At 38.7% G+C, this 23064-nt stretch overlaps 1 protein-coding gene across 12 annotated transcripts in view; it reads left to right on the top strand.

The window, feature by feature from the left end:
* LOC6038814 (protein phosphatase 1 regulatory subunit 12A) overlaps positions 1-23064 on the top strand; it is a 108579-nt gene that overhangs the window by 74065 nt on the left and 11450 nt on the right. For all 12 annotated transcript variants that reach the window (XM_038264564.1, XM_038264557.1, XM_038264562.1 and 9 more), the window contains 6 exons: positions 1769-2668; positions 2792-2969; positions 3040-3254; positions 3331-3381; positions 22516-22661; positions 22725-22815. In XM_038264564.1, the coding sequence (XP_038120492.1) occupies positions 1769-2668; positions 2792-2969; positions 3040-3254; positions 3331-3381; positions 22516-22661; positions 22725-22815 (1581 nt within the window). The remainder of the gene's footprint in view (positions 1-1768; positions 2669-2791; positions 2970-3039; positions 3255-3330; positions 3382-22515; positions 22662-22724; positions 22816-23064) is intronic.

Raw genomic sequence — 23064 nt, forward strand, 5'->3', positions numbered from 1 at the left:
AATAAAGTTGCTCATCTTCCTGATGGTGCTCTGGTGCACCACTTCAAATTCCACTTTTTTGCACCAATTCGATGTTTATGGGTCAAAGTAAAGTATTTCCTGCAATATTGTACCAAAATTTAGCCATTTACTATTTTTACGATAAGCAAACAGCTCTGGGCGTTAGAGGGTTAAGGAGGTATGATTTTTTGAATTCTCCAAGAATAGGTACATGATTGTTTTTCATTTACAATCATTTAAACATTTAAATTTAACTTTTTATGACTAAAAGTTGAATTCCCAAAATGTTCGTATTTTTTTGACAACTTCCAAAATCTGGACAAAAAATCTATTACAAATCATTTTTTAAGCATACTCGAGTTTTCAATTGATAAGAACTTAAGATTTTTTTATAAACTTTTGACAAATTATATACATTTGGGCGTAATATCGAAAGATTGGCCCTTTTAAAATGTTAGTCTTGATTTCAAAATTTTGAAAATATTGTTTTCGAAAAGATCGGAAAATTTCACGAATGTTTCATAGTTTAACATTAAAAATCGGACCATTAATTGCTGAGATATCGGCATTAGAAAATGGTGGGTTGTTTGGGTGAGACTTAAAAAACATAAATTTTCCTGATTTTAAACATTTTCATGGAAGTATCTCAGAAACTAAAGGTCGTATCAACAAAGTTCAAAAAAGAAAAATATAGAGAATTTTCTCAGTTTGTCAAAAATATTTTTTTCAAAAGTGGCCAAATATGGGCACTTATTTTAAAAAAATGAATAACTGAGACTATTTTTAAAAAAGTTAAAAAAAAAAAATAAAATGGCTATAACTTGAAAACGGTGCACTTTATCAGAATTTCACTACAGTACTTTTTGATTGCAAATTCAATTTTACATCGAAAACTTAAGTTGAAAAATTTTTGCGTCCAGTACTTCGATTTTTTGAAAAAAATCAGTATTGTATGTATGTATGTATGTATTTGAACCCCCGCCTTGGCAGGACTTGGCCATGACCACAGTATATTTCAACTGAGACGGTTCGGTTAGTAACCACCATATATCTCAAGAACCTTTGAAGCGTATACCTCTCTCTGACTAACGATTTCTTCTGAAATTGTACGGACAAAGATCGGTAATGCAGATGACTCGGGCCAGGCAATCCACGACTCCCTCGTCCAGTTCATGAATATATGAATCCTTCAAAAGATACAGAAAAATCCTTCAAAAGATACAGATTTTTGAATTTTCATACATCATTTTTGTATGGACAGTTGCCAAATTTGTATGGAAAATCATATGCACAAACAAATGATGCAAAATGGCTTCTTTGGGCATACCGAAGGCACAAAAAAAAGTTTCAGCCGGATTAAAAAATACAAAAAAAAAATCGAATGACCGAAATCTCAGAGAATTGCTATATAGTTTTATTTAATAATGATTTTATTCTCTAACAAAATAATATCAACAGAAGGAAGATTTTTTCAATATTTTCCAGTTATTTATGCATTTCTTTTTAAAAAAGTTTAAATACTTTGGGGTTACATGAGTTCTGTATGACCTTGACCTACATTTAGGGTCCTTTACCTCTTCAGATTATAGACAATGAGTGTCCTTATAGTTTATTCCATCATCGGCTTTGTCGTTGAATCACATCTCAAGAAAAGACCTACCCTTCATGAAACATCCACCCTCCCACACTTAAAGCCCCAACACACACACGCTATATACATACTTGCTTACGAAACAAACCCCTTGTTGTGCCCCTTCAACCTCAACAGGGTGACCCGGCTGCTACCACAACAACCACAATCACACCACCAACCTCATCATCCTCTTCATCAACACCCGCTGCCGTTCCGACGCCGCCGCCACCGATCAACGACCGCGTCCCGGACCCAAGCGGTGGAACCGGCAGCAGCAGCAGCAGTATTCCCGAGGTAAGCAGCAAACAAGTTCCTTCGCCGAGCGATCCACCAGTTAGTATGTCGGCCAGTTTTACGCTGAGTGCTCCGCCCTCGACGACCAGCGCCAAGTCAGCAGCAGCGCAGCGGACCGGCGATGGAGGTGGCGGCGGCAGCGGTGAAGGCGGGGGTGGCGACGGGACAGCGGACGGCGATGACGGTAGCAAAATCAGTGTCTCGTACACGATCGCGGCTCCAAAGGGAATTGAAAGCAGCGTTGCTGCGACGATCGGCTCCGCCGCCAAAGAAAAGAGCAAAGACGATGCCGTGTCAACGACGGCCACCTTCAGCGTACCGACACCTGCCGCGAACAACCTTAACAAGAAGACTGAATCCGACGAGTTTACGAAACCGACGGCGACCATCCGAGCGCCGGCCAGCTCGTTCAGCACCAGCAAGCGGTCCCTGTTCGACATTGATAACGCCAACTCGCTAACGCTGGCCGAAAAGCTACGCCAAGAGGCCAACAAGTACGCCGAAAGCGACAAGGAGAACTTTGTCAGCAGCGCGAAGAGTTCCGCGAAGACGTCGTCGGAATCTACGGCAGCTGCTGCCGCACCGGCCAACGTGACTCCGGCGGCCGCCGCCGAAGGTACAGTATTGCTGCGAAAGGACAGTAGTGCGCCTTCTTCGCCACTGCACCAGCACCACCATCAGCCCTCGACGCTGGCCGAACGGAGGCCGTCGTGGCGGTTGAAGGTGGACGGTGGATCCAAGGTAGGTTGCTGTTTTTTTGTGACTTCGCATGGCTTCAGCTTGACGACCTAAGACTTGAAACTCAAATGCCTTGTACAATCACATCAACTTCACCCTTCTCTCTTCTCAACTCCTCCCAAACAGTTCAAACTGGAAGACGCCACGGCGCCTGCCATCACGCCCACCAGCAACAACAACACCAGCAGCAGTGCCGCCTTGGACTCCTCGAACAACACCCGCACCCAGCAGAATGAGCTCAATAGTATTTCAGCGTCCTCGCTGGCCCAGCGAAGGCAGAACGGCGACAGCAGTACTTTCAACTGTAAGTCAAACGCCCCAAGCCCCGTCCGTAACCCATGCCCATAATCGCAACTCGGCCGCTTTTTCCACAGCAACTCGGCCCGCGTCAGCTCCGGAACTTGCGACGACGACCGCGACCAGCAATGACGCCAGTCTGCACCTGCGGAGGTCACTCAAGAGCGAGGAGAACAAGGAGAATGACAAGGAGAACGACAACCGCAGCAGTGCCCAGGCGACGCAAGCCGTCATCCAGCGCAGGAGGCGCCCCAAGCGGCGCTCGACCGGAGTCGTGCACGTCGACATGGAGGTAAGGGGAGGGGGAGGATGTTGAGTTGGACTCGTGGGATTGATTGGAGCTTTTTTTTGTTTCGTTTCAATTGCAGGATATTGATCCAGAGCGACAAGATTCTCCGGTCGACGGTGAGGAGAAGGAGGTAAGTTTATTTGATTTATTGTTATTATCCCAAAATATCAAAAACGAAAGCAATGATCACTCTCTTGTGGGGCGTTCGTGAATTATACTCACTAATGCCAACGGTTGGATGACAAACAAGTGTTGCCAAAGGCAGTGACATCATTAGGAGACCATGCAAGTGCATCGAAAGAAAGGATCAAAAAGCTGGGATAAGCACCTAAAGTAACTCTTTAAGTGCGCGAGCTGTGGGAGAAAACACACGGCGTACTCTAACGGCTATCTATAGTTTGTCACTTCCACACGAATCACTACTGAATACTCTCTTTTAAGCTCTCCCTCTCACTTTGATCGGCTCAGAAAGACGCTTTGCCGCTCCAAGCTAATACAAAATCGTCTGCGATCGATGGTGTTTAAATCGTTTAAATATACAAATTATTTTCAAAGAAAAAACAAAAAACTCCTCAAAAGTTTTTTCGAACATTGAAAATAGTTTTCAATGTATTGCTATTTCAAAATTGAGAGCACAAAATTTTGATTTTAATGGGATGTATGTATCTCAGCATCCAACATCCGAACAACAATTTGAAGAAGAAAAAAAACCCTAAAATATTTGGAAATTTTCTCAGCGTAAAATGCGTATAATTTTGAAACGGTATGAAGTCGTTTTTGATTTCAAAATTGATTATTCATTTAACAATGATTTTTGAAATTTTGTTTCACAATATTTTTTTCCCTTCAAAAATCACTTTTTTTCAATTTTGCACTATTCTAAACTCTTGCGTAAAATATGTCTAACACATTAAAAAAATAGAAACGTAGGTTTTTGAGATTCAATTTTTTCCGTGTTCCATTTTTTCCTAATAAGTCTTATTCATAACCTACAATTTTGCAGAAGAATCGATCAGAAAATCCCTTCTAAAGATCCTTTGAAATATGTTCTAAATTTGACTAGGAGGTGTCCATAACCGACGTAACTTCCAAAACGACGTATTATTAACGCACCATCCTCGAGAAGCTGGGCACGCTAGTGCTCAAGATACATATCTAGAGTATTTTAGTAGGTCCTATAAACATATGAAAGGCAATAGTTTATAGGTCCTTTTCAAAAAAAAATCTCTAGATATTTCCATGTCCATTTTGTATGCAAGCCCAAAATGACATCTTTTGACATAGAAGCTATTCTTTGTAAAATTGGCTGATTTATGTTTTATTTTATATATTTTTTTATTTGGCTCAAGTTTTGTAGGGGACTTACCTCTGACCAAAAAAGCCATTTTGTATGATTGGCTCACCCATCGAAGGCTCCATATAACTTTGGCAGTTGTCCATAAAAAATTAGTCGTAAATATTCGATTTTTTTTTCATATTTTGGAATTGTAGGTATTGAAGAGAACAATTTGAAAAAAATAATAGTTTAGGTTTTTTTGAGCCATAGACAAGTGCGGACCAAATTTTTGTCGAATAATTTTTTGGAAAAAATAGCAATCCGAAAAAATAAATTTTAGTAAAGTGCGCCTTGTTCAAGATAAATCCACTTAATGTTTTATTTCTCGAATGATTTTCCAAAAAGCTGTATGAGGCACCGTGCCCTCCGGCACTAATTCTTCTTTTTCGCCAAAATTAAACAAAATTTCATTTTTTAATTTTTTTTGAACATTGAACACATTTTTGAAATCGGTTTGTTGTAAGTAGGTCGAATACCGATGCAAAAAGGTCTTTGTTTGCTCTTTCGTCCTTTTGAAAACTAATCCGAGATTTTAACTGAAGAAATTTTTTTATATGTTTAAAAATAGTGCACACTTGTGATATTTTTTTAAGGTTCACACAATTTCCTTAAAAAAATATCTAAAAAAACATTGAAGGTTGGATCTCCGGTTATTGAGATACAGTGGGTTAAAGAAAAAGAAACATGAAATTTTGATTTTTTAAAGGAGGTACTATACTCTGACAAACAAATTCGCACTTTTTCGTGTTTGACGGTTTTCCAAACTCGCAAACAAAGCGAAATGTATGCCGGATGACAAACAAACTGTCAAAAAGTGCGAGTTTGTTTGTTTGCCATAGTGTAATACCTCCATAAGTCTCGTCCAAACAGCCCCTTATTTTGTTATGCCATTATTTTAGCTACTAATGGTCTAATTTTCAATGTTAACAAATCGATGCCTGTGTGCTCTTTTGTACTAAGCTTGCTGGTTTTCCTATCTAGTTAGCATATAAGAGAGCACAGAGGCATCGAAATGAAATATTTTTGATTTTTTCTGATCTTCTTTTAAAAGGGATTTTGTTTTTTACCAAGACTGACATTTCCAAAGTTCGTTATTTTACATGTTTGGTTCTTCGGAAATGTTTGTCTTTAGAAAATGGGAGAGAGTTTTTGGAACATTGATTTTATTTTTTTTCTAAATTGTGTGTGCCTTTTTTAAACAGTCCTCATCAATACAGCAAGGACTAGATCATCCGAAGCCTCGATCATCCGAAGTTTCGATTATACGAAGTTTTTTTTCTTTTTCTTGTTTTCAACATCAAATTCGAATTCTGCGACCCTATTTTGGTCAAATTTGGATAGTTAATAGCCTATAAAACAGTAAAATGCATTTTTCTTTCATTATTTCGTCACCGCCAAATTGACCGCCTTTAGCGTATTTTTGGGGCTTAAGCTCGACAATCAAAAATAAGACAACAAAAAACTTTTTTTTCTAGGTTCGGTTATCTTGAATTTCTATTATTAGATAATCGAGTCTGGTATGCAGCGATGGAATAATCATCATCAAAAGAAAATCTTTGGATGTTCATCAATAGAAAAAATCCGAAGGGAGCATGCTCTCCTCTCTCGCGCACGAAAGATCGGTTAAAAGAATCTAAAAAAATCATCATCTTGATTATTCGGCGGAACATCTTTTTCACTACTACACTTGCAAGTGTAACGTCACACGTCGAAAAATGACCTGTCACTTTTTGTAGATGGGCAATGTGTGTAAACAAAGTGAAATAAATAATTTTAAGTGATACTGACAAGGAAATTCACAAAAAATCATCAGTAGATTGATTTTCTTGGAGAATTTCGGGAGCGATTTTCTTTTGCCTGATTTGCCTCCTCTCTCTTTCGTGGGCGAAGAAAGTTCGCAAGCGAAATTGATTTTTTCGTGATTATTCCATCCCTGCCGAAGATTCTGATTGTTGAATATTTATGTTCCATTTGTTTGTGGACAACTGTCAAAATTGTACGAAGCAATTATATTAAATAGTTATTTTGATGAAGAATTACTCATAAGGAATGCATTGACAAATTTTCATTCAAATAAAAAATAAATTAAAGGAGTTCAGGATTCTCTTCGCTGATCTTGACCTAATAGTCACATTTGATTTTAGAGATGTTTTGTTTGCATTTAGAATTTAATGTTCTAATAAATAAATTTCCAGGCAAGATTGACGTTTTATTGATGTACAATTCTAAGTTTACATTGATTTCAAAAGGACAAAATTTTCACTTGCTCTACACTCAAAACAGTCATTTGACAAATTGGCTGTCGATTTTACGCTAATTGGCGACAGATATCAATCCCGGATGACTGCTGCTCTAGTCATTAAAACTGTAAGACGACTCGGTTGAAATTAGCGTCTTGCCAAAAAAGTTAAATACACTTTATATTTTAAATTTAGCTCATACAGTCAGCTCACCTGTCTACGATATCTCTGATAAGATGAATCTACGCTTCAAAGGGCATATTATAAAGACTCAATTCAGCTCTAAAATAGCGCAGGGTTTCTGACCTACCTCCAACTTTGACCTTATACCATTAGCAAGATGCAGGGTGCAAACAAATTCGACGACGACGCACTTGAGTGATCTTCACTAACGCAGCGCGCAAAACTCGCAAATCTCAGCCCCGGTGGCGACTTGCGACGAGAGTGCATTGAACCTGCATTAGCCGAAAGTTGTCGTCATTTAGTCCGTCCCGGGGACATGACATGGTGTCAACCGGCTTCTTCTCTAACATTGGTGCGAACCATCGCCCCAGCTTCTAGTGGATGCATCGAATGCGAAATAGCTAAAATTAAATCAGCGTGGCCAAATAGCGGCGAAGACCAACTTGCAACCGCGAGAGACGTCACTTGTTTCACGGGATTCTCTAGATCTAGATCTGCACCGGTCTGGGCTACCACCATGGGTGCACCCGTGTGTGACCACAGGAAAACAGCTGCTGGGAGGAATTCAGGTCGATTATTGTACGTTACATGCACGTATTTTTGGGCGTTAATGTACTTTATTATTCGGGGCTTTTAATTTTGAGTTGAAAAATTTCAGTAAAAAAATTGCATAATAAATATTGAAATTTTGAATTGCTCAACATGCTATAAAGTACGAAAAGCTTATCAACTTATGTTTATACGATGCGTCCGTTTTAAGAATGTGTTGGTGACAACGGAGCATGATACATGGTCATCTTTACGCTAACTTTTGCATGTATTTGTATGACTTGCGACAGCTGGTCATTAGTTTTTTTGCTATTGTTTTTGCTTTTATTATAAACTACCTAATTTCAATTTTAAATTTTCTTTTTCACATTTGAGTGCAAGTTCTGTGGCAATTCGTCCTTCAGTGCAAGTGTTACTCGATCTTTAGTACCTACAAACCGACGGTGGTCTTGCCGTAGAGAGTGTATTTAAGGCTATTTTTGGAAACGGGTTTTGTTCACTTCCAACGTGTGTATGTGCGCTCCTATTTTAGAAAATAGAGATGATGTAAACATGCTGTTCATACACACACACACACGCTCGTTGAGGTTCTTCCCGGTTTCACGTTTATAGTGCCGCTGGGGAGAAGAGATGTGCGTTTTAGTTTTGCTGAAACTCGAAGTTCTGATCAAAAGAGATCATCTCCCCGTGGCGAATCGAGGCAAGAAAAATAAATCTACGAGATCCACGAGTCGGGGCAAGATGGAGCGGATCGAATTCTGTTTAATCTCATCTCATTCCACTTGCCATTTTTATGAGCTGAGTTTGGAATAGTGGCAAGTCGTAATTGTAAGCTAGATTGGTGATCGAAATTTTTGTAATTTTGGGATAGAGTAGATGCTTGGTGTTTATCGTTTTTTTTTAAATGCATTTCTTCGCAAGACTACAACTTTTTTTTCAAGATCAATTCATTTTAAATAGAAGTTTGTTATTTGTTGCAAGCCATCCATTATAGTCTTAATTTGACTCATTCTGTTGTACACTAAAATAATGAACACTATACTGCCCACCATTGAAAAAACGGCTAATATCCACTTTTGGCAAAAACGAGATATTAGCACCAGCCGGTGGAGGATGTACCAGCGCATCTCCTGGAACTTGAATTTCACTGAAATAGTGTTTAGACTTAGCTGCCAATGCGAAAAATCAAACGACTAATATGCCACTCTTATGGGAAATTGCCTTGACGGAGATTTTGTGCCAAACACTAAAACGCGTTTTTCTCGGAATACTTGATTTGGCATAATAGCCGAATTTTCAAATATGGGCAGTATAACATTAAATGGTATTTCCAAGTAATATCCATACATTCTTGTCGAAAACCTTGCTTAACTAATTTTCAAATTGATTCTCCACGAAATCGGCCGATTTCGACAATTTTTATTTAAAAAAAAAAATAAAAATAAAAATAAAAATTGTCGAAATCGGCCGATTTCGTGGAGAATCAAGTTGAAAATTAGTTAAGCAATTTTCAACTTGATTCTCCACGAAATCGGCCGATTTCGACAATTTTTATTTTTGTATTTTTAAATTTGGCTCTAACTTTCCATTTGACCATAGGAGCTATTTTGTGCCATTTGTTCTCCCATAAGACTCCATACATACTGATCGATTTGGTGTCTTGGGAAAAGTAGTAGATATTGTTGAAGACTATTCAGAAAACAATAGATACACGGAAAAAATACTCAAAAAATAAGTTCAAAAAAATTTAATGTATGAAATTGTGAATTTTTACAAAAATCACTTTTTTTCAAAAATGTATAACTTTAGTCTCTATGGCATCTCGAAAACACATCATCAAATCTCGAAAATCAAAACGGATTTTGGGAAGTTTTTGCAAAAAAAAAAAAAAAATGATTAAAAAATCGGCAATTTTTCCTAAATAGTCCTAAACAATACCTAGAACTTTGCTGAAGACATCAAGTTGATAAGAAAATACATTCAATAGTTAGTTAAAAAATCAGTTATTTAATGTAACAATTCAGGGTTAACTTTTAGAGAAATGTGATGTTTGAAACAAACTTTTTTTTTTTTTTTGAAAACTTAGGGGTCAAAATCCTAAACAATTGGTCTGCGCTTTTTTGAGATATCTAAGTTTTAAAATTGCATTTTTTACCTTAAAATGGCTGTAGCTTTTCATCCTTAAGTCCAAACTGACTTGAAAAAACAAAAATGTTTGTTTTTTAGAGCTTTAAAAGTGCCCCGAATATCACTTCTCTCTCAAAATAGCTCTGAATTGCTACGCTCAATTTTTTTTATAGTTTGCTCAGATGCTTTCTCTAAATTTGGACGTAAAAGGCGTAGATAGTTAGATAACTGAAATGTTGTTTTTTGGATTGGATTATCAAGCCCACGAACTTTTTAGAAGACAAGAAAAAATATTCCTGAAAAGTTAGATTTTCACATTTTTTAAAACATCTTAATCGTGAACAACCCTAATTCTCAACCAAACCAAAAGTTGTCTTCTTACATTTGCAACAACTTTTCTGAATTCACCAAAGCTCCAGAATGTCGCAATTTTTCGAAAATCTTTATTCCGCTTTATTTTACGTTCTAGATCACTGTGCAATATTGGCATCGTTTTGTTGTGGGTTTGTGCCACATATCAACACAAAACTCTAGTAAATCACAGTTAAAAGCCTAAATTTTATCATTCATGTCATATGTTCCACGCAAAATTTGTTCCCGATTTATTACCCATTCTTTTCTGTGATCACTGAAACAAATTCCTAGCGCAGATTTATCACTTTGCCAATCAAAGCGACGAAAAATACCTTTTTCTTCTCACCAAAACACCGAAGGCCACATCAATGGCCGGTTTGACGCACGCCCCAGTACGTTCCATCTGTCGTGCCAACGTTTTCCCGCCACTTTGATAATTATCCGAGATTTACGGACGCAGTAGCAGCGTGCCGGTTCAGCGTCCTTTGTGAGCTCGCCGCAGGAAACGGGCAAACGGGCGTTGTTTTTGTTTATATTCCGGCGCACCTGCCGACCTGGACCGGAGCGAGAGAGATGGGAGGTGTTTGGCCATCGGCGGCACCTGTCCTCGTTTCAGGGTCATTTAGACGAAGCTTGTTACGTGTGTTTTCGTTTCAGTGTGCGGAAGTGTGTTGCCACAGATTCTGACAAGTTCAGCAGGTCGTTTGGCCAAGGGTGGGATTTGTACAGTGGGATATGGGTGAGGACGCGTGCGCCGGAATTTGTTCAGGGATTTGTTTACATTACCGCGGGACATTTTCTTTGGCAGTCGGGAAAATAAGAGTGTGAAGGAGATGCATGGGTACCAAGCGCCTCCATGGAAATGTCATTATTTTTGGGAGAAATCTTCTCTTGCCGTCTGTCACATTTTTGATGGAAACGTAAACAAAGTGTTTAGAAAAGCCGTTGGATCAGATTCAATACACCGGGGTTGTACCGTATTTGCCAATTAATTCCTCCCGTTCCGGCTAACGGGAGACAAAATTTGTCTTGAGCGTTTAGTGGGATTAATTGGCGAACGCCAACGTCCGTCTCGCTGCATCAAAACCAACTTTGGACAATCCCTTATTGGCCGTTAGTGGGGCCAAACCTGTGACACGTGATAGTCAAGACGACTTGGCGGGGTAGACTAGAGGCTTGAAAATAAAAACAGCATCGACGACTGACGGTTTCTGTTTCTTTTTTTTCGGGGGCATCGTATGACAACCCCCGATGACAAGTTGTCTAGCCGAGAAGAAAGCAAATCTTTATATTTTGCCATGTCCGAGGTGGCATTTGGCGGCACCGCAACTGGATGCAAATCTACGGGAACCGGCGGCGGTGGGACAACGAGAGTACATCAGCCGATCAGTGTGTCATGGTCAAAATTTCGACAGACCGCAACGTCAAAATGAAATCGACACACAGCCGCTGTCTCGAAAATAGACGTGATAATAGTGGGACGAGGGAGTTTTTTTTAAACATTTTTTTTTTGCTTCTAACGGCGACCCAGAACCATCATCGACACCCTGGTGAAGATGACGATTGACCTTCGAGGTGGGTTCGGATTTTGACGGACGGCTTTTCCATGCTTTGTCCCCAAGAAAACCAGCAGAATGTGATTTTTGATACATCTCCAGAGAGATGCATACACTTGAGTGGAAAAACTGTGCAGACTGAGAAAGTAAAGCACAAAACGTTCGAGAGTATTTTACACTCAATTTTGACATAATGCTCTTAAACAAAGCCGAGATCTTTTCGCACAACAGGCTGCTGCTGGTTAGCTTTCTATAAATGTTTGAGTAGCCTTAAAACAGAAAAAAATGTTCAAAATAACTTAACATGGAAAAATGACGGAGGTCTTGCACAAATCTGTCTGCCCTTTTTATAACCCTTTTTCTTGTAAAACCTGTTGCGCCATCAGACTATTAAAACCCGACATCAGACGCCTGGACGCCACCACATGGTTTCCTCATCAGCGGCCGTCGCGACGCTTATGTTTCCGTCTATGCTCGGTGGGGCCCTGTGAATGCCAGATTGAATGTCATGAAATGCGTGGGTTGTGACGCGCTCTGAGAAATGTTTCCCCTGCAGGTTCGCCACTGGATTACGCGTAGGGATTTCTATGCTACAGGTTTTACGACACCGTAAATCAATTAGTAGCATCTTCTGTACCCGTACACTCTCAGCTATGGAATCCGACGTCGGAAGTGGGAATTCATAAAAAAATGATTTCGTCTTAAAAGTATAAAAATCACATCGGTGCCAAAACTCCAAACTAAGATTAACATATTTCCCAAAATTTCAACCTTGATCGAGCACACGATCGAGCACCGAAATGTTTTTGTTTTGGCAAGTTTTCCCAACCTTTCATCGATCGCTCGCGCAGATCGATTGTAAACAGCAATGTTTCCAGCACGATTTACGTCAAAACGTGCCCCGCTCAGGGAAAAATAAACCCGGCCACCTTCTTTTCCCAACTCTCAACTTGCGCCGCGTGATCAATCGACGGGACGGACGGGTCAACAATTATGGTGAAAATAACCTTGACGTTGCCGTTTTCAGGCTACGCGGCCCTGCTTTGCAGGTACAGTGAAAATCCGATAATTTGAAAAGGTTTGTTGTCAAACACACAACAACACTTCTTAATGTGACTTAAGGAGCTATTAGGCTATGGCAAACAAACAAACAAACTCGCACTCTTTTGTGTTTGACAGTTTGCCAAACTTGCAAACTTGTTTGCGGCATACTCGCGAACAAAGTCAAATGTATGCAGGCTGACGTTTCCGCAAACAAATGCAGGCAAACTGCTAAACTGTCAAAAAGTTTGTTTGTTCGCGAGTTTTTCTGTTTGTGTATCGTAGTCTGATAGCTCCTTTACAGACCTCGGCACTTTGTCAAACCAACTAAAGATTAAATAGCAATAAACCGGAAGTTTGTCAAACCAGCTAGCTTGCACTGTTTTAGAATAACGACGCACCTCGCCCCGGTGATGCATGGCGTATAGTCGGGAGCTAAAATTAAATCGTTACTCCTCGGGTTGCCGTTGTTGCAGCGGAGAAGTACGCGCGCATGGGGTTAAGGAAAATCTTCCCCACTTTAAATTAGGTGTTAAACGAAACAGACCAGTCGCTGCTGGCTGGTTAATTTCACATTGCCGAAGCTTCTTGGCGGTTTTATTTCCGTAGAAATCTCCAGACGGTATGCTTTTGCGAAGAAGTTGCTTTAAGAATTATTGGTCTCGAAATCAAGTAGTAATGAAGCAGTTCTATACGAAATCGGTATTTTTTATTTTTGTATTTTTTAATCAAGCTGAAACTTTTTTGGAGTCATTTTGCAGCATTAGTTTGTCCATATAATTTTCGCAATTCGCAATTTTCAGTGTAAGAACGGGCCTTGACCGATCTTATGCACTAGGTTCCCGACGAACACGCACTGCCCTTACACCTACATCTCACCCTTGCTCTGAGTCAGTACGAGCAGCACGCTAGAACACGCTTTGAGTGTTCGTGCCAGGCATGCACACCTTCTTTTCCGGTTACGCATTTTAACTCGTCCGGGGGTGGTACATTAAGTAGGGTTTGATGTAAGTATAAGCGCCTAACCATTTATAGTGTGCCTATCAACTTTCATTAAAGCAAAAACTGTTTTATTTTTTAGTTTGAATTCAAAAACTTATTGTTATTTACTGTGTATTGTTTTCTCCTGAAATCTTCCCTATTGTTGAGTCTGTTTATCTGTTGCTATTTCTTTTGTCGCGGTGTTTTGTTACAATTTTTGGTCCTAAGCATGTTATAAAAGTTTACCAAAAATACAATAGTAATATTTGTGTTAATCCTGTAACCATTCCATAAATTGAGTAAGGGTTCAAACCTCACTTGATTGAAAAAAAGGGTGAAGATTGAAAACAATTGACAGTAAAAGAGAATTTATTTTATAAAAATCAAGTATCAATAGTAAGAGAATGATGAGCGTATTTTGAAGAATAAAAATGAGAAGCTAGATGTATTAGATGTAAAATAAGACAATAGTTAATAAATAGAGATACAAAACAAGCTTAGATTATAGTAATGATAATTTATAGGACAGATAAAGAATTATTCAAATAAATAAATTCGCAATTAAATCAAAAAAATTAGGCGAATGATAAATAGACTTGATATTACTAGTACATTAAGGAAAAGTATATTTTTAAAACAAAGTTTGTTACAGCAGTATCAATTGATAGAAAAGAGTGGAAAAGCTTTAAGAGATAAGAGAATCAAAAGTTAGTAAAATTAAAATCAAATGTTGGATATTAAATAGAAGAATCAGTGAAGAATTGGGAATCAGAAAAGCAAAATAAAAATAGGAGATAGGTGGTAGCTGAGAATGAAGAGAAGAGAAACCCCGTTGTGCGATGTTTCAGGTACATCCACAGCAGTTGACTCAACATACTGCTAATCAAAACAATACCGTCTACAATCACAAATTACTTCCCTTTCCCACATTGTCGCGCCCCTTTCTTTTAGCCGTCTCGACTCTGACCCGCGGTGGTCAAAGGTTTACGATCCGTTTCCACAGGCCACCAGCTAGGTCATCATGAAAACCAAGCCAACGTGGAGGTAAGAAAATAGGACACTCGCAAGGAACCAGAGCTATACTGTTCTGATCAAGATAATTCGGATGATCTAACAGAACTACGGATGTAGTTAGTTACGCTCCTTCCAGGATGTTCCTTACGTGGACGTCAACCGAAGAGCACGCAACAAGGTCAGTGCCATTGCATGCTCTTAGGTATCAATCCTTGGCCTGCAGTTTGTCCATATAATTTTCCATACAAATTCGGCTGCTCTGATACATGAAAATCAAAAATCTGTATCTTTTGGAGGAATTTTTTGATCGATGATGATTTTTATTTCACTTTTTGTCACTAAAACTTGATTTGCAAAAATCATTTTTTTTTATTTTCTTTTTGTTTTTGTTTTATTTGTTTAAGGGGACATCTAACGCCAACTTTTCAGAAATTTCCAGAACAAGCAAACAATCTTTGACCAAAATATGTTTTTTTGATTTCAACTTCATTTTTCGATGTAAAAACAAATTTGCAATCAAAAAGTACTTCAGTGAAATTTTGATAAAGTGCACCTTTTTCAAGTCATAGACATTTAAAGGTAACTTTTTTATTAATAGTCGCAGTTATTATTTTTTTTTTAAATTAGTGCCCATGTTTGCCCACTTTCGATTTTTTTTTTTAAATCTAAGAAAATTCTCTATATTTTGCTTCTTTGAACTTTGTTGATACGACCCTTAGATGCTGAGATATTGCCATGCAAAGATTTATAAACTACCCACTATTTTCTAATAAAAAAAAAAGAAGTTGGACTTTATAGCTGTCGGCTATCATTGCTAGTACCACTAGTGTCTTCCTTTTAACTACAAGGACTTCGCCGCCCTGGGCTCCTAAGTGTTTGAGTACGGCACGGAGCGACGGCGCCGGATACCCATATTTACACTTAGAATTTTTAGAGCGCCCGCCGCGGGATTCGAACCAGCAACTTCTGGATTGTGAGTCCAGTGCGCGGTCCGATTGATCCACACGGGCGGGACTATTTTCTGATGTCTAATGTTAAAATATGAAACATTCGTTAAATTTTCCGATATTTTCGAAAACAATATTTTCAAAAGGGCCAAACTTGACGTCTTTTTGAAATGTTAGTCTTGATTAAAAAAAAAATTAATTAAGACTAACACTTCAAAAAGACGTCATATGAAATGTCTGGCCCTTTTGAAAAATGTTAGTCTTGATTTAAAAAAAATATTGTTTAGTTTAAAATTTTCAAATTATTAAAATATGCCATATTTTATTTGAACACTCAAACTTTCATAATTAAAAATAATGATAACAAGCAACCTCAATTTTCATTTTCAAAAACCGGAAATTTTCGAAATCGATAATAGGGGTATCAAAAAACGTAAATTTTATTTTACATATTCACAAGATTAGATTTTGTTTCACATGATTCGATATTTATTGTATACAATTCTTAAATTTTCACAATATGCCTTTTTTGAATTCGTAAAAAAATTCATGATTTGCATAAAGAATGATATCATAAATGTTTATGATAAGAAAAATTTATATTTTTGACACTGACATTTTTTTTCAGTAAATTTTCATTCAAACATAATCGTTTTCTTGTACCGTAAACCGGGGTGACTTTAATAGGATTTCAATTTGTTTTTAGAATATTTTCCAACAGGTAATGTTTTTCTCAACATTATTTTTTTAAAAACATGTACTGGGGTAGGCCACACAAAGTCTTGCACTATTTCGGAAAAAAGTTGTTTAGAAAAATAGTTACGTTAAAAATTCTTAGTTTTAATTCCGGGGTGACTTTGATAGTTATATTTTTTCTTGTTAAAATCATAATTAAGATGTTCAAACTTTATTTGTGTGTATTTGTACGTTAAATGTACCATCACTAAAGTAGCTGATATAGTTTTAAGAAAAAAATCAATGTTTTATATTTAGTTAATTAAGTTTATAAGCAAAATAAATATAAATTTTAGGTAAAAATGTTAAAAAGTCGGAATTTTGCCTGAAATTTGTTAAAACTAGTTATGTTTATAAAATTATCGATTTTATACTGAATTCGAAGCACGAATCACAAGTTTTCACATTTTACATGAAATATGTTCAACTGAAATTGCTTACAAATTTGAAGATTTTTTTTAATTGTAATTCAAAAACACATATTATTTATTATTTACAAACTTTTTAAACCTTTTCTTAGTGGAGAATTATCCAAAGAATACGAAAATGCATTCCGTTTTCCGATTAAAAATCATGTTCATTGAGAAAATCATGACACTTTGAGAAGTTTAAAATAATTACTTTCATCAACATTTTTTTAACTATAGTTAACTAACTTTTAAAACTTGTCAACATTCTATGAAAAGTTCTTCTTGAGGTACTTTGAACACATTTCTACTACGGTCAGTATGTTTCTAAACCATTCCTTACGTATTTTAATCGTACTCTTCATTTTGCGAAAAAATCGCAAACCTATCAAAATAAGCCCGGCTATCAAAGTCACCCCGTTTTACGGTACCCATGATCCAAGTTATGCAAATTTTGTTATTTATATAAAATTCGTTTAAAATATAAGTATTTTACACGAAAAACTTTATTGTAGTGAAAATGCATCCAATGTTTTACGTCATTAAAATTACTTATATTTCAAACCATAAGCAAAAATGAAATTTGGAATATTGCGTAAATTTTAGTATTTTTAACTAAATACGGTTATGAGGTACATAAAGTGTTGCGTCTTTTTATAACCGTATTGCAAATTATTAAAAATTTAATTGTTTAAAAAATAAGTTTGTAAAAGTTTTGGAGTATTTTTTGCTATAAAATGTCATATTTTTCAAAGTATATTCCCCCCCCCCCGCTTCAAAATCTTGCTGAAAAAAAACAGCACATAAAATAATTTTGGAAATTTTTATAAAAAATAGAAGTTTGAACAATGTTTTTGTGCTTAATCAAAATTAGGTTTTCCTTTCCATTGCGATTCAGTTAAGGCAAAATCGTTTCTTAAACACCGATTTTCCAAGAATCTCAGTTCACGGTATTCCCCAAAATCACAGAGTTTCGCACGTTAAAGTAAACCAGTTGATCGCACTGCTTTTACCGGGAAAATCTCTCACCGTTGGAAAAACACATGAAATACGAACGACAAACGATCGCACGCGCTTTTCCCCTTTTTCTCACTCTCTCACTCTCACCGTTCGTGACGATCAGTGGTGATGATTCTCACGACTCACGCGGGATGCTGAGAAGCTAAGAAGTCTAGAGCTTGCCAACTTACCTGGGCGCGTCAGTCTATAAGCGGACGCGTACGGCGAAGGATCGAAACGAAGTACCCCACGGTTTGAGAATCCGTAGTTTGAGAGGAAGCAATTTCACGTGTTTCGCGTCTTCGTCACACCAACTAAACAGTCAGAGTGAGAAAGGGGTGCGTTTAGTGCTGGTTCTACTGCAACTTCCTAATTTGGAACTAAACCGAGCTCAGCCGTGTGTGTGTGTGTGCGTATGGTTTTGGAAGCTGGTTCTCACCGAGAACCTTCGGCATATGATTAGTGATCTGTGATTTTCTCCCAGCTGTTTAATGCCATATTTGATCGAGAAGCAGTTTGCTGGCCGAAGCTAATTGTGGAACAGTGAATTGAACACTTGGCGTTGCCTTTATTGAGCAAATTATATGTGCTTTGGAGCGGTTCTTACCTGGTGGTAGTTGGTTGGTGGTTCAATTATAGAGCAATGAAATGTTAATTGGTTTGCTCACCTTCTGATAAATAGTCGCCGCCGTGCCGTGAAGATCAACAAAGTTGTATACCCCAGCGGTAGTAATTGTGGCCAACTGTTTTGTTTAATTGGTCTCAGCTACACTTAATTTTAAGCAAAACCAAACTTGAATTATGAACCAAAAATTAAAATTCCGAAATTCAAAGATAGCAAATTAAAATGTTTGGTCTTTAGGAAATTGTTTAGTTGTACTAAACGGAATACAAATGTTCCATGTTTTGGCAAATCTTCAGCACTCTTTTTAGAAAGATGACAATATAAATTCCTTCGATTTGATGAAACTTACTGACACCAGCTTATAAAAGATAGCCATTGAATTGGTTACAAAATATTAGATAAAACTAAACCTTTAAATATTAGAATTTTTAAACGAAAATATGTAAAACTTTAACTTGTCCAAACAGATCTCAGTTTGACTGAATTTCTGCAACTGAGTGCAAATTCCGACAGAAGTCGCGGAAGATCTTCCCAAAACCAGAACTGAGTGGTTGCGGCGGTCTTGTCTCTTTGCGGAAATTCACTCCTCTTTCTCGATGGTCGATGTATTTTTAAACGATGATACCACAACACCGTCTGAGCAAGAGTGAAAGTTTTTCACGCGCCTGTGGAAAATCAATAAACAAAACTGCCGGCAGAGGTTTTCCTCCCTGGGACAGTGGCCAGTCTGGCTGGAGGACCACACACGAGCCCGACCGGCGAGGGTCCAAAATAGAGGCAAACGTGCGTGAAATTGGCCAGCGTTGAAAGTCGTAAATATTTATCTTTTTTCGGTGCACTTTAATGTTTTTTTCTTGTTGTGGGAAATTTGCGAAACGTGACGACCATATGTTGGGTTGTTGAAAAATGGTTTCGATCTTATTACAATATTAACAAATTGATTTTTTGTGTTTTGAACTTTCGACTTTACCAGAAACAACAAATCTATCAGTTTAGCCCTATGTCAATTTATATGTACAACGGCAAAAAACACGATTAAAACCCATTTCTGATCTCTTTTTTTCATTTTAATTAATGCATAGTAAAAAACTGACAAGACAACTATTTTTCGATGGATCAACTATGGTCCCCTTGGAACGAGCTGTCAAGCAGGACTGAAGGGCTGCGATTTTTTTAAATTGATTAAACAATCCATTTTCAATCCTTTCCAATAATATTACAAATTGAAGCTTAATTTCAGGACCCACTTACCGTATTCAAAATATTTTTTTAATATTTTGGTTGCATCCTTGTATGGGAAGCTGCCAAAATTGTTTTGAGATTTGTATGAACGAAATAATAGATACAGTATGATCTCTTTGGGCATAGAAAAAAGTACAGTCATCCCAAATACAAGGAACACTAACAAACTCGAAAATTTGTCAATAGCATGCCAAATGCATCTCTTCTGTCGACCCTACTTTTTTTAGGACCTTTATTTGGGCATTCTTTTGTTATTTCACTGATAAATTTAGTACTTTTTTAACCATAACTGCTTTTTAACTGCATTTTTTCATTGGTTTCAGTGATCGATGTCATTATTTTGCACTCCTATAAAGTTTGTTTATATCCGTAAAGGACGTATTAAGTTTGTATTAGACTATGACAAACAAACAAACTCTCACTTTTTTGCGTTTGAAAGTTTGCCAAACTCGCAAACTTGTTTGCGACAAACTCGCAAACTTGTTTGCGGCAAACTCGCAAACGAGGCGAAATGTATGCAAGCCGACGTTTCTGCAAACAAAATTTAATGCTGGCGACGCAGACAAACTGACATTAAACTATCAAAATGTGCGAGTTTGTTTGTTATGTTCGCCTGCATTTGTTTGGAGAAATGTCACCCTGCAAACATACGGCTTGTTTGCGAGTTTGGCAAACTGTCAAACACAAAGAAGGCGAGTTTGTTTGTTTGTTTGCCATAGTCTAATACCTTCATAAGAAAAAAGTGTGGAAATTGTGGATTTCGTGGGTCAATGTTTTTCTTTAAAAACATGATATAAACCGTATTTTGTTTTATTTTTGCCTTCCTCTCTGAGGTAATCCATCTCAAAAAATGAACTTTTCACAGAAGGCTCGTAGACCCACCTTCATGTAATGTAATTCAACTCGATTCCCCTTACAAAGCACCTATCGACTCGGAATCAAAAACTGAACAAATGTACAAATCTGGAGTTTTTTTTTAAAGGTCCAATAACCAACTTTTCAGTTTTTGCTTTTTGGGTGTTTTTGAAACCTCCTTGAGTTAGGGGTATCAAAAAACACCCAAAAAGCAAAAACTGAAAATTTGGTTCATTGGACCTTTTAAAAAAACTCCAGAAATGTACTACACAAAATTGCGTCTTTAACAAAATTTGGCCCAAAATCGACGTGCGGCAAGATATCACGATCACAACGATCTGACGATGAAACCTCACTTAGAATTATGACTTAACATCACCTCAGCTAGGAAACCGAATAACTCCAAGGTGAAGCGGGACTTGGGTGAGGGACTGCCTGCCTAGACTATACTTTATCTTGTTGCTGTGCTTCTGCTGCAGCATCCACTTTGAACAAGTAGTCATTGAGGTGTCAGTTTTCCTGATCATCAACCACTTGGAAGTCAAGACGCACGGGTTGCTCTTTTTTTTCCTAGTACGCAATTCCGTACAGCTGCGCCATTTGAGTGGAACTTGCTTTCTTGTTCATTAGGAGAGGAGAATGTTAAAAGGTTACTGATAGCTGGGGTGCGTAGGCGTTGGACAAGTAGCAGAACTTTGCTTCTTCTGGTAGACAGAGCTTGGGGGTTTGAGGACTAATTGATATGACTCAACACTAAAAGTAGAGTTAGAAGTCTGAATTCAACTCGATTCCCCTTACAAAGCACCTAGCGTCGCGACGCGCTGTACCGAGCGTCGCGACGCCCACGCAACCGTTGATTTGGCATATTGTTTATAATTTTCCTTTCATTAATAAACAACGGTTTTTCGCACTTGCCTGCGGCGGCTTTGCGATGATGCTCTGTGGGGGTGTGTTGGCAAGAACACGCACCTCGCGTCGTTTTATTTTGGTTGATTGACCGCTAAAAATAGCTCGTATTATGGCATAAAAATAGTCTTCTTGTTTGTCGCCGCCGCTTGAATCTCTGTGTTTTTTTTTTGAGCGCGGCGATGATGAACAGCTTGTATACTAAGTGAGAAAAGAATCCGCGCAAAGGTGATTGTTCAAAAATAAACCATTACTAAGCCGATAGACACACACACACGCTGGGCGCGCTGCACGCGTGGTTTAGTTTCGAATTAGTCACTAATTACGGCGAAACTGAGCATGGTTGACCGAGTTCTTTGTCCCCGTAGCGCTGAAGGATGTCATTCCGATCACGGTCCCGCACCGTGCAACCGATCGTCACACGCCGGGCCACGTCCCTGACGAGGACCGCCCCGAGTCTGTCGTCGACTCCGCTGAGTACCAGCAGCTATGGCCGATCGTACGGTGCTGGGAGTTCCAATCCGTACAGCTCGTCGACCAGTGCGTACAGTTCGTACTCGCCGGTGTCCACGTCGAGTCCCTCGGCACGGTTGAACCTCAGCAACGGGTCCTCCTCCGGACACTACTTTGACTATTCCAATCTGTCCTCGCGGCGGGACTCGTACGGCAGCAACAGCAGCTTGGCCTACAAATCGCCCTACAAAGACAAGGATCGTTACGGTAACGGAAGCTCGTACGGATCGTCGTACAAGGATCGCTACATCAGTCCGTACACCAGTTCCACGTACGACAACGGCGCCTCCAGCAGCCTCAGCTATGGACTCAAGCGGGCCAACCACCTGTCCTCGAACGGACTGTCCAATTCCAACAGCAGCCTCAACAGCAGCTATTCCCCGTCCTCGTACGTCAGTAAAGCCCACACCGGCGTCCACGTGGGACGCAGCCAATCTCTAAGAGACCACGAGCGGAGAAGTCGAAGCCGAAGTCGGGCCTCGATCGCGTCCAACCTGTCCTCCGGGACGATCTCCCGCTCGTACAGCACAAACTCCGTCCAGAGTGAGGGTTACGAAGTAAGCCCCGCGGGTTGATCATTGCTTTCGTCAAACTACGTTAAAAAATCTCCAAAAAACAATTTCTAATAAACACACCTTCTTCCTCATTCGACAGTCTGGAACGGAGCGAGGCCGGTCCCGGGTTGGGTCGACCGCGTCGGATCTCGCCGCGGACGCGCAAAAGGATGGCAGCGGCGTCGCGGAGTCCAAGGAGAATGGCGGCGACTACGTCGACTACAAAGCTCTCTACGAACAGGCCAAGTGAGTGTTTCCGGGTAGCTTGAAAGAAACTTGGATTATTGATTTTTTTTTTTTGAATTTCAGAGCTGACAACGAGAAGCTCAAGAGCTCGATGAGGAAGAAGGACGAAGAAGTGCTCAGTTTGAAGTCGGCCCTCGACAGGTTCACGACCGCGGTAAGTTTGGGGAACGAAGCTACATGGCCATTCCAACATTAAAGTTGATAAAAGCTGCTGAAATTTGTGTTAGCTAAATGACTTTCTAATAAATTTGCTAGGTCCAAAGGCAAACTTATTTTGCCAAGTATCAAAATATCAAAAATGTTTTTAAAAAAAAGTAGCGTAGCTAATTTTATTCCTCTTAATACCGTTATTTCCAATTTGGCCAGACCTACATTGTAGTGTTAACTGTGAAGAGTATTCATT

This window comes from Culex quinquefasciatus, chromosome 3, assembly GCF_015732765.1.
Source record: "Culex quinquefasciatus strain JHB chromosome 3, VPISU_Cqui_1.0_pri_paternal, whole genome shotgun sequence".
Classification (NCBI taxonomy): domain Eukaryota; kingdom Metazoa; phylum Arthropoda; class Insecta; order Diptera; family Culicidae; genus Culex; species Culex quinquefasciatus.